General features: G+C 28.1%; 1 protein-coding gene across 3 annotated transcripts in view; it reads right to left on the bottom strand.

Moving 5' to 3' along the window:
* LOC117172026 (S phase cyclin A-associated protein in the endoplasmic reticulum) overlaps positions 1-13,183 on the bottom strand; it is a 150,611-nt gene that overhangs the window by 133,560 nt on the left and 3,868 nt on the right. For 2 of the 3 annotated variants that reach the window (XM_033359750.1, XM_033359752.1), the window contains exons 3-6: positions 10,138-11,375; positions 6,633-7,868; positions 2,301-2,483; positions 1,973-2,224 (exon numbers count right to left, since the gene is read on the bottom strand). In XM_033359750.1, coding sequence (XP_033215641.1) covers positions 1,973-2,224; positions 2,301-2,483; positions 6,633-7,868; positions 10,138-11,375 — 2,909 coding nt within the window. The remainder of the gene's footprint in view (positions 1-1,972; positions 2,225-2,300; positions 2,484-6,632; positions 7,869-10,137; positions 11,376-13,183) is intronic. The other variant, XM_033359751.1, reaches the window with a different exon arrangement.

The following is a 13,183-nucleotide window of genomic DNA, read 5'->3' as shown; positions in this document are numbered from 1 at the left end:
TTTCAAACCAAAAAGACGTATTTTGAACAAAATACTTCAATTTGAAAATTAATAGTAGAACTTTGAATCAAAAGAAATAAATTTTGAAATAAAAATATAACAAAGGAATTTTTTATTAAAAAAAATTAATTAAAAAAAAAAAGAATTTTCAAAAAAAAAAGAACGGAGTTTTTAATTAAAAAGACGAATGTTTAAAAAAATTTAATTTTCGACAAAAAACATGATTTTTTAAAAAAGTTGTTGAATTTTAAACACAATAATTAATTTTTCAACCAAATAGTTAAATTTCTAACCAAATGAGATAAATTCAGAACACAAAATATATTAGCAAACCTTTCAAATCAAAATAATTAGTTTTCAACCAAAAAGACGAATTTTGAATCCAAAATGATGAATTATCTGTCCCAAAAGATGAATTTTCAACAAAACAGTTGAATTTCCTACAAAAAATTTCTTTACAATAGTTGAATTTTCCACAAAATAATGCAATTTTTACCAAATAGTTGAATTTTTAATCAAATAGTCGAAATTTCACCCTACAAAGACGAATTTTGCACCAAATGATTTAATTTTCCAAGAAAAAAGATTAATATTCTACCAATATTTCACCAATTTTCTGCCCATAAAGAAAATTTGTAAACAAAACAGTCGAATTTTCATCGCAAAAAGATTACTTTATAACAGTTAAATTTTCCACGAAATAATGAAATTTTTAACCAAGAAAAGTATAATTTGCGACTAAAAAAGATAAATTCTGGAATAAAAAATATGATAGTAGACTTTTCAATTGAAAAGAATCAACTTTCAATGGAAAAACATGACTTTTTACAAAAATAGTTACATTTTCAACAAAATAATAAACATTTTAACCAAAAAGTAGATTTTCCAGTTAAAAAGAATTAACTTTCAACCATAAAAGATACATTTTCAACAAAAAAATATTAATTTTCTACTAAAAGATGAATTTTCAATGCGAATGTCGGATTTTCTACCAAAAAGGACGAATTTTCACCAAAATAGTTAAATTTTCGAACAAAAAAGATGAATTTTTAACCAGTTAGTTAACTTTTTAATGAAATAGTTAAGTTTTCAAACAAATAATTCAATTTTCAACCAAACAATAGAATTATTAATCAAAAGAGGTGAGTACTTTATCAAAAACATATTAATAGACTTTTCAATTAAAAATAATTAACTGTGAACCATAGAAGATGCATTTTTAACCAAAAAAGGTGAGTTTTCTACCAAAAACAGACATTTCTAATCTAAGAGCACCAATTTTCTTGTCATAAAGAAAAATTTTAAACAAGACAGTTGAATTTTCCAAGAAATAATGAAATTTTCACCAAAAAAAGTAAAATTTGCGACTTTGGAACAAAATAGTTGAATTTTAAAACAAATAATAAACATTTTAATCAAATAGTAGAATTTGTAACCAAAAGAGCTCAATTCTGGACCAAAAGTAAAATAGTAGATTTTCCAATTAAAAACAATTAACTTTCAACCATAAAAGATACATTTTTAACTAAAAAAGATGAATTTTTAATCAAAATTTGAATTTTCGAACAAAACAAATAGTCGAATTCTTAAACAAAAGAGGTGAGTTCTAGATCAAAAAGATAATAATAGACTTTTCAATTAAAAATAATTTACTTTCAACCATAAAATTATTATTAAAACAACGTTAGGTTAAACATTTTTTGAACGAAACATTAACTTTAAAATCGAGAATACAAAAAGATATTCGATATTTTATCGGAGATGGTTGGTCACGCTCAGCACAATTCCAAACGTGTACTTTTTCGAAGAGTAAGATCATATTTATTGCAAAAGTAAAAACAAACCTGAAAAATTCCCGGTTTTTAAACAAATTTCCGGCTATTTACAAGCTTATTCCGAGTTTTCCCAGTCAGTGGCCATCATAAAAATTCTACGATTTGTTTGATTTTTTATATTAGAATAAATCACTTACAAATGTTCCGCACAGAGAACATTGTTTCTGAGACGGATATGACTTGAGAGTTGGAGGAACTTCTTCCGATCTTAAAATCGACAATTCCACCGCCCTTTGACGAATGTGTTCTATATTTTCGACGTGCCGTCTCGCAGATTCTTGTTGTTTCTGAGCAATTTTTTTCTGCAGCTCTTCTTGATTTGCCAATTGAGCAGCATGCAAAGCTGATAATCGCTCTTCCCTATCTCTAGCTTTTTCCCTCGCGAGTTCCTATAAAAGAAAAATATATTCAGCAAACTCGAAAATTAATCCTAAATCAGGCAATTTGAAGATAAAAAATAATCACCTGTCGTTCTTTTTCCCTTTCCAACTGCATTTTACCAACTCGCTCTTCTCGCTCGCGACGAGCGTCTCGCATTTTCTGAATTCGAAGCTGTCTCTCAGCTTCTATAGCTCTTCTTCTTTCCTCCGCAGCTGCTTCCTTAGCTGCTTTTTCCTCCTGTCGACGTTGTCGCTCTTCTTGAATGCCCTGAAAGATGAAATCGCCAATAAAATATTCTGCTTACGAAGTCGACCATATATGACGTAATGCTTTTTTCAGGGTGTCCAGCGACCTGGAAAACCTTAAAAACCTGGAATTCTCCTTGATTGTTTTTTTTTTTTTTTTTTTTTGAAAGAGTTATTTTATTTAAACGCGAAAAGTAATTTAAATATTTTAGTCTATTATAAAAGACACATCTTGTTTATCAGAAATCTTGCAATCAACAGACTTTAATATTGTGAATAATTCTATAAGTTTTTAATTTCCTCTCCGCTAATATAAAATGTTAAAGTATACATTTTTTATGATATTCAACTTATAAATTATAAAAATTATTAGTCGACAATTTGAATGTTAATTCAGTTTCACAATTAGAATGAGGTTTTTACGTGTATACCAGATTACTGAACATTACTAACGATTTCATAATGTTTTTAAATATTTCAAAGATTTAAAAATATTTCAACAGGCTTTGAACATTTTACAAAGATTTCACGGATTTCAAAATTTTAAAAAAGGCGTGTGTACACCAGATATCAAATATACCACAATAATTTCACAAAGCTTTTAAAACTTTCAAAAGTTTTAAGGGATTTCAAACAGTTGAAAAAGGGTACAGTACACCAGCCTTCAAATTTTTTTTAACATTTCGAAGATTTGTAATGATTTCAAAATGCTAACATTTTTTTAGAAGATTGCACAAGATTTTCAAAGATTTCATACCAAATTTCCTAAAAATTTCGAACATTTCATCCAGATTGCATGAATTTCGAAGATTTGTATTGATTTCAAAAGGTTAACATTTTTCTAGAAGATTTCACAAATTTTTCAAAGATTTCATAAAAAATTTCGAACATTTCATAAAGAATTTCGAAGATTTGAAAAGGCGTGTATACCAGATTTCAAAGATTTCAAAATTTTCAAACAATTTTGAAAAGATTTTAGTAAACCAGATTAAAAATTTCATGAAGATTTCAAAAGAATACAAGAGTTCCAAAGATTTTACAAAGGTTTCAAAACATTTCAAAGATTTTAAATGCTTTCAAATATTTCAATATTTCAAACGAATACGAACGAGTCCACAAATATTTTAAAGATTTTAAATCATTTTCAAAGGTTTTAACAAACTTAAGAAGATTTGAAAGATTTAAAACATTTCAAACGAATACAAAAGAGTTCAAAAATAAAGAGTAATGAAAGCTTTTGCAAATATTTTAAAGACTCCATAACTTTTTTTCTTAATTACATAAGTATTTCAATGATTTTTAAGTTTTCACACAGGTTTCAAAGATTTTCAGTATTTCAAAGACGACTTATGTTTGCAAAAAAATAGAAATTTGATTATTTATGGTCCTGCTTTCTTTAAAAGTTGTTGTCCAATAAACAATGATATGGGTTATTTTTTACATATATAACCAAAGGTTATTTCATTATTTGATGTAAAAAAGGAGACCTGCAAAAATCCGGAAGGCCTTGAAACTCGTTCTTAAGAATCGCTGGACACCCGGGTTTTTTTAAAGATTTTTGGATCCTCCCATACCTCTTGTAACGTTAGCGTAACAATAGACAATGACTCCCCCCCCCCAACGATATTACGTAAGTTTCAGTAATCTGTTGATTTTTCATTGTAATTACAGTATTTTCAGGGTCATTTTTCCTTGACTTATTTTTTTATTTACCCTGGCCAGTCATATTTAAAAAACAAATTCTAATATTTTTTGTATATAGAATCTTTTATAAATGAATTAAAATAATTAAAAATTTAAATTCATATATTTACCATTTAGTAATCTCAGGGCTGTGACAGCCTAATTTTCTTGAAAAGTGACATCAAAATAATTAAAGTTAAACTCAAAAGAATTCTAATGAATTGGAAAATAATTTTAATCCAAAAAATTTCGTTCAAGTGAATTAAAAAGAATATTATGAAATTTTTAAGAATTGAAGGTAAGTTCTACAGACTTCTGGATGAATAAAAAAAATCAAAATCCATTAAATTCAGTAGAATTGAGTGAATTTAGCAGAATTCAAGTGAATAAGAAAATTCAAATAAATTCAAAAGGATTAAAAATAATTCAGGAAATATTAATAAGAATTCGACGTGAATTACAAATTAATTCAAATTAAATGCAAAAAATATTTGTAAATCTCTTCTAATTTTTCAAACGCTACGAAATCCCTCACTTCCTATGAATAAATTCTTTGAAATCCATTAAAATATTATAGAATTCCATGAAATTCTATGAATCTTATAAAATCCATCGAAATCTTTTTAAATCCCTTACAATTTTGAAAAGCTATTGAAAATGGCATGGAATCTTTTAAAATGCCCTACAATATTTCAAATCCTTCGAAATCCCTTTGAATTGTTAAAATTGATTAAAAATTCGTTTGACTCTTTTTAAATTTTTCCCTTCTCTCTTATATTATGTTGCTGTTTTTATAAATAAAGTATCGTTTCTCGAACATTTCCTTCTCCCTAGGATGTCCTAAAAGAAGCTGTTCTTTTCTTTTTAAAATAATTTTAAACCGTGATCCGGGGGCCATGAACTGTCCCAAAATGATTGAAATGATTCATTAATATTCATTTTCGTAAATATAATAATTATTTGACCAAAATTTCTCTATTTCAAGTAATAAAAACTCAGGTGCAAATCATTTTAAGCAATTTTAAGCCAGAAATTGAGCGATTACATTTTTTTATAAACCGAACACTTCTTAAGTCAGAAGTTAAATTATTAATATTTCAAATAGTTAAAAAATCCGTCAAAAGCTTAAAAATTTTATTTCAGAATATTGAAAAAATCTACATGTTGTTTTAGATTTATTCAAGTTTTAAATTATTTGTGAATTTTTTTCAGAACTTCTACAAAGTGAAATTTTGTTTTGAATTTTTCCTAAATTATATTTAAAATCCTGCAAAATTAAAAATATTCCTTGAAAATATTCCAGATTCACTTTTGAAAATTTTGGAAATTAAATTTTGGACTCTGAAATTTTCAAAATAGGAAAAACTAATTTTCTATTTCCCTAGGAATATTACGAAAATGTTTTTTATTTTTTTAAATCCTTTCACTGTTCTTACAAAGCTTTTTAATTTTTTGTTCGACATTTGAAAAAATGTATATTTTGTTTTAAATTAGTCCATACTTGGCAGTTTGCACCGAAATTTCCATATAAATAATCGGATTTTGTCGGCATATTTAGACATTTCATTTAAATTATTTGAAATAATTTCAAATTTTACATTAATTTTTTATCTTTTCAGACCTTCGAAATAACGGGTCAGCTTATTCGAATTCTTTCTATGAGTGATAGGTATTAAATATTTATTTATACATCAAGATTCAAAAATTTTACTTACAAATGAAAAGTTTTCAAATAGAAAATTTTAAATGTTAACGTTAAAAGTTAATTTTTCTGTTTTGACTATTTGTTTTCCAATTACTGATTTTAATGGACAGACAAATATTTCTAAATATTGAGCAATTGATATTTTTCTTAATTAAAAAAGTTTCAAATTTTATACTGAAAGAAGATCTGATATTTAATAAATTTGAATATAACATTAATAATAATAAATAAATTAATTATAAAGTTTCGATCGGGCGTTCAGATTTGCTTATGTACTAAAACTTTCCAACAGAAACGGTTTAATTTTCAACATTAAAATCTGGATATTCTTACATTTTTAACTGATTCCAAATCGTCTTGCAAAATCAATTTTACTATTATTTATCTGTTAATTCTTACTGTATAGTTCAATTTCAAAAACCATTATAATTTATATTTACAGTTGATCAAACAACAAATTTTTATCCAAACTTGTAGAATCCAAACGCTTTCATTTAAAATTTTTTTAAGTCTTTAAACGGCATTTTTTTAAATGAAAGATTTTCAAATTACGCATGGTAAACTGAATGATATGATAATATAACAATTTAACTAATTATTTTTTAAACTTTTAAAATCAAACGAACAGATTTTTTTTTCCTAAAAACTTGTAAAATTGCCGGTAAAAACATTAATTCACTGCCATTCCCAAGTTTTTTTCCGTTCAAAAGGCCGCCATGAGTTATTATATTTACGAAAATAAAAATTAATTTTTCATTTGAAAGAATTTGACTTTATACATACTTGCAGACGTTCTTCCTGTTCCTGACACAATGCCTTGAAATCGTGTAGTTTATTCTGCGCCTCAAGTTCATTAATAAAAGCAATCTCCTTTAATTTGGAATCTTCATCGTGAGCTTTCCTCACAATCTCCAACAAATGCTGTGTTCTATTTTCTTCAGCCCTCTTCAGCTTCAACTCCATCCTGATTCTCTTGTCTTCAATCAGTTGGTTCTTAGCACTCTTCACATCCTCAACTTTGTTCAAAAGTTCTCTCAAACGCTGGGATTTTTCCATCAAGAGTTTCTGACGCTTATCCTGAGCACAGGCCTGTTTTGTTTGAAATCTTCTTAAAGTTTCTGCCAGAGATCTTTTTCGCGAAGGAGACGACAGTTTCTGGTGAAGTTCCAAAGCTCGGCCCGGATGTCGAGCATCTAAAGCTTCCAATTGTTCCAAAGTGTCCATTCTCTCAGCCCAAGACATCCCCTCCAACATATTCTCGTACCTATCTTCCAAACTGAGGTCATCATTATCATTTAATGAACCAATGGAAATATCCTCTTCAATCTCCAACACCATTTCCACGTCCATTTCATCAGTTTCCGTGTCCACGTCAATTTCTGTAGATTCCAGCTCCATAATCTGTCTCTGCAAACTTGCTTCTTCATCAGAAAGCTGCTTAGATCTCTGGGTGTCTGCCTCCTCAGTTTTTCTCTCTTCCTCCAAAATAATTCTCTCCCTCTCAGCCTGGGCAGCCATAAATTGCTGGATTCGCTTCTCCAACTGTTCAGCTTCACTTTTAAATATAGCAGCTATCATCGATGTAGAGTTAGTATCAGCTATATTCGGTGTATCTCTTTGGCAATTTTTTTCGTCGCTGTACAATTTTCTTCCATCGGTTCTGGCATCCTCTTGAAGACTTCTACGATTCGCGACCCTATTTCCATTCCTCGTACCCATACTTTTGTATTTTCTCTGTCTTTGGTTCCCATCTGGAGTGAAACATTGCTTCTTGTTTTTCTCAGATGGACTGTCTATGCAAAGAGCTGGGAGAGAAGTGGCCGTACTTGGTTTGTGAAATCGAGTCGACATGTTGAGATTGTGAATACTGCCTCGCCTGTATCGACTTCGAACTGTTTGCCAGCCATCTCCGTCTTCTTTTACTTTTGCATTTTGCTTGGGAAGGACCTCGACGGAAGCATTTATGTCGTCGCTTCGATCTCCTTCCTCACGACGTTGGACATATGCCTGAAAAAGAAACTATTGTACAATTTTTTTGATAAATATGTTATTTGCAGGACTCGGATTCACGCGACTATTGACATTTTTTCTAGCGACGCTACTATTTAAAAAAAATTCCACTTTTTCTTCAAAAATATTGTCGAACTTCTTCGCCGATTGACTTCAGAAAGGTTTCAATAATTTCACAAATTTTACCAAATATTTAAAAACTATTTCAAAGCTTTCGCAAACACTTCTAAAGATTTAAGAAAGACTTGACAAGGCTTTCAATGATTTCTGAAAGATTTTAAAAAGTTTTCAAATATTTCCGAAATATTTAGGATAGATTAAAAGATTTTACAACTACTTCAATGATTTCCCACAAATTTCAATAATTTCACAAATGTTACGAAACATTTAAAAACTATTTGAAATATTTGGCAAAGATTACAGAAAGATTTGAAAAATATTTGAAAAGGATTTCAATGATTTCTTTGAGATTTCACGAAGATTTGAAATATTTCGCAAAGGCTTCGGCTAGATTAAAAACATTTCGCAAAAACTTTAATTATTTCATAAAAATTTCCGATATATTTCGAAGATTTTAATGATTTCACATAGATTATAATAATTTCACAAATATTACGAAATATTTCAAAAACATTTCAAATATTTCGCAGATTTTCAAAGATTTCACAAGTATTTCGAAAAATTATCTATAGATTTAAAAGATTTTACAAAGATATCAACGATTTCACAAAGGTTACAAATCTTTCGTAAAGATTTTAAATAGATTAAAAAGATTTTCGAATGAAATCAATGATTTTTCAAAGATTTCAATTATTTCAGAAGTATTTACAAAATTTAAAAGATTTCTTCGCAAAGATTATCAAAAATTTCAGAAAGATTTCAATGATTTCCCAAAGATATCAAAGATTTCAAATATTTCCCAAAGATTTGGCATATTTTAAAAGATTTTACAAATACATTAATGGTTTTCCAAAAATTTCAATTACAGCACATTGTTTATTATTTTATTGATAAACGAGAAAATTTTAAAATGAATAAGAAAAATTCAATTATAGCGAAAATCTTATTTTAAAGAATTCGAAAAAAATTCGGAAGCTTTTTAATTATTTTAAATAATATAAGATTATTTTTGTCAATATTTTTGGAAAATTTTTTAATGGTTTAGGATTTATTGTAAAATAGTAAATTTTGAGTATTGTAGATTTCAAAATATGTCGAAAAAGAATTTGGAAGCTTTTAAAGCAAAACTGTTCTATTTTGCAAGATTATATTTTTTTCTAATAATTCGAGTTAGTTTAAAAGATATTCAGAAGTTTTAAAAAGATTAAAAAACAATTCAAACTGGTAAATATTTCAAAAAATAAAACAAAAGTCTAAATTCACAGGAAAAATTAAAATGATTTTTTATTTTGAAAAATTAAATTTAAAAGAATATTTAAATAAGTTTCAAAAATATTCTAAGATAAATCTGAAAGAATTTAAGGCAATTACTTCAATTTTAGAGAAATTACAATAAACGTAAGTAAAAATATGAAATATTTTAAAAGATATTTAGAGGGTTTAAAAATTATGAAAAGATACAAACAGGAAATTTCTTAAGATTTCAAAAAATTTCAAATGATTTCCTAAAATTTGGAAACGGAGTTTATAAGATTTTAAAGCGAATGCTTAAATTTGGGAATCTTTAAAATAATCCTGAAATTTATTAAGAAAATCTAAACTATTCTTTAAAAATATTGGAAATTTTTTTAATAATTCTTTGTTTTGAAAAACTAAGTTTTAAAGAAAAGTTAAAAACATTTCAAAAGATTTTAACAAAGGTGAAAGTTTTGAGGCAATTTTTGAAAGTTTGAATGATTTGTCAAAATTTTATGCAAATCTTTTTTCATTTCTTCCAAACTTCTAAAAGTACAATAACAACATTTTCTTGGTTCTTTTTCGACGCATCTGAAATCTTTAAAAATCTTTTTAATTTTATCAAGAACATGAGGAAAATGACTTTGATATAGCTTTAAAAATAAACTGATAATACTTATTAATTTATTCTCAGATCTTGGAATCTACTTTTAGTTCGAAAATTATTTTTTCTATCAAACTGAAAAACTAAAACGCGCGTGACTAATAATGCTATTTATCTAAAAAATGTTCTGCCACAATTTTTTTACTATTTCTTTTTTTTAATTTGTGCCACCAATGATACTATTTTTGATATCTTAAGTAAATTCGAGCCTTGTATTTATAATTGTCTCATCAGATAATAAAAAAAAACTCTGCACACCTGATTTGTAGAAAAAGACTGTACATGTCTTCTGACCATAACCGAAGTTCCAGGTCGAAATTGATTAGCATTCGAAGCTCCTCTCGCGCACAAAGTCGTTTTACTTCGAACCATCTTCGGAACCTCCGGAAGATTTTGCGTAAGTTTTGCCGTCGCAGGTTTTGCTCTTGAAACAGTAGAATAAGCAGGACGTGCTGTCTGAGGTGTGGCCTTAACTCTAGTTTTATTTGCAGTCAAATTAGAAGCAGCTACACTAGATTTATTGGTAACTTTAGTTCGAGCAGTCTCTCGAACTTCAATACTCGGCTTCTTAATTTCAGGCTTCACACCTCTTCTCGAAGCAATCTGGGAATTTTCTCTAGACAAGACCTTCTCCACATTCCTCTTTTCATCCGAACTGCTTATTTCACTCTGACTCTCTGGACTATTCCTCTTTTCGATCCCAGTACATTTTCCTAAGTAGGTCTCATTAATATTAGAATTAATTTCGTTCTTTATGCTTTCTAAATTCTTTGCACTGTTGAGGTTCCTTTTTTCGTTAATACTATTTTTATTACCCGTAGATTCGTTGTTCGCGATCTTCACTCGGTTCAAACTGTGACAATTTCTTAATTGTTTTGGCTGATTCTTATCAACGTTATTTTTCTCGTTTTCATTTTGAGGCTTATAATCCGCATTTGACTCGTTTAGTTTGATCGCAGTTGGTCTTTTGAGTGGAGTTTTACTCGCTACTTTTGACACGAGAGGTTTCTCGTTGGTTGTTTCTGAATTTTTATTTAAAGGGACTTTGCGCTTTTCTTGAGGATTTCTTTTGTCCTCCATGCACTCGTTGTTTATTTTGTCAGGCTCTTCTTGTATGGAGTTAATTTTTCCATCGCTGGAAACTGATCTGCTGTCGAAGGAAGTTTCTATTGGACTTTTGCAAGCAGAACCTGTGGGACTCGATCTTTGGAGGGGACTGGTTGCCTTTGGTGTTGAATTCCAGAGACGACAAGGTGAGGTTTTTCGAACTTCCCAGGCCAAGGGAGTTCTTCTTAAAGGTGGCATTGTACTTTCATAAGCCCATTTTACTTTGAACCATTCGATTAAGTTATGGAAATCGCGAGTGTAATTTTCGAGAACCAGAATAACTTCCTTACATTCGGATACGTTTTCATCTTCCTCGCAAGTTCGGTAAATTTCGTCGACTGCTCGTTGCAAATTGCCAAAAAGGAAGGCCCAATAACGAGCATGGAGTTCTGTGAAAGAATATAAAATTCAATAGCATACATTGAAATATCAGACTTTTCTACAATGAAAAATGGATTCTAACAAAAATAATAAAATTCTCAGGATAACAGTTTAGTTTTAAACCAAATAGATAAATTTTTAATCTACAAATGTAAACTTTCAACCAATAAGATTAAATTTATACTTCAAGATGAATTTTTAAACAAATACTTAAATTTTCAACTAAAAACGATAAGTTTTAAATGAAAACTGGAAGTCAAATTTTCAGTGAAAAAAAACGAGTTTTTAACAAAATAGTAGCTGAATCTTCAACCAAAAAGATAAGTTTTTGACTAAATACATGAATTTCCCATCAAATAGTTGAATTTTTAACTACAAATGTTTTTTTTTAAATAACTTTCAACAATAAAAAATGAATCTTCAACCAGTTGAAGTAAACAAAAAAAATCTGTTGAAAAAAATAATTAAATCCTTAATCCAAAAATTAAATTTTTAAAAACACACATAAATGTTATACCAAATATGTAGTTCAATTTTCAACTTTTTAAGAATAAAATTTCAATAACAAATGGAATAGGTTAAATTTTCCGATAAAAAAATCATTTAAAAAAATGGATTTTCAGCAAAACGATTAAAGTTTATAGGCGGGTAAGCATGCAAAAAAGGGAATCAAATGTTGAATCTATCATTTGAAAGCATACAATAAAAAAAAAAATTCCAACATTTCAAACTCTTAGCCGCCATGTTGGATTAGTCAGATGGATCAAGTCTATTTTTATTTGTTTTCTGTTTCTGTTGTTAGAAAAAATCTAAAAAAAATTTACAGAACTTCTTCCAATCATTCTCAACGTGTATGACTTTTTCGAACAAATTTTGGCGAGAAATTCAGACTTAACAAAATTTTCCAAATTTTTTTTTTTAAGTTTTTTTTGTGTCAAAACTTAAGCATTATATCAGTGCTCTACTACAGAATAGTGACCTAAAGAGCTATTATTGTGCATTTCTTCAGATTTTTTATTATAGGGGATTTTAGTGTAAAAAATTAAAAACTGTAATTTAGTTTCGTATTGATTGAAAAATTAATCCTCGTCACTGTTCTCATCAATCACAGTTACAAATTTTGTTTTTGTGAATAATCGGCTCAAAATTTCTGCCGGTCTGAATAGTACCCTACCGTTATAGTAAAAAATTTTGAAGGTTTATTGGCTTAAATTAAAGATAAGACTTTTAAGAATAAGTAGTATGAATTTCAGATTTTCGCTACAATTTTCCTAGGTCATGCCACAAGTTGAAGTCGAGGTACAAAATTCTAGAAATTGTTGCATTTTTTTTAGGGCTCATTTGAATTTTTAACAAAGTAATTTAATTTTCTACCAAATTTTTTTATTTCCTGCCAAATTGTAGAAATTTTAAGATAAAAGACGAAAGTTAGGCAAAATGGTTGAATTATCCATCCAAAATGTTAAATTCTCAATGAAACATGAAATAGTTGATATTTCAACCAAAAAATATTTGAATTTTAGATAAAAAATAGAGGAGTTCAACAAAACAAAAGAAAACCGAATTTTCAACTAAAAGAGACTAATTTTCAATCAAACATTTGCCTTTTTAATCGAAAATGATGAATTTTCAGCCAAGAAGATTAATTTTGTACCAAAGAAGACGATTTTTCAACAAAGTACATGCATTTTCTAACATATACTAGTTAAGTTTTCTACTAGAAAAAATCAATTATGAACTAAACATTTACAGTGAAACCAATTAATTCTCAAACTGAAAAATAGAAGTTTCCACAAAAATTTTAAGTTTTTAACCA

This window comes from Belonocnema kinseyi, chromosome 4 (assembly GCF_010883055.1).
Source record: "Belonocnema kinseyi isolate 2016_QV_RU_SX_M_011 chromosome 4, B_treatae_v1, whole genome shotgun sequence".
Taxonomy (NCBI): Eukaryota; Metazoa; Arthropoda; class Insecta; order Hymenoptera; family Cynipidae; genus Belonocnema; species Belonocnema kinseyi.
Note: the sequence above shows the minus strand (reverse complement) of the source record. Positions and strands in the feature narration are given on the sequence as shown.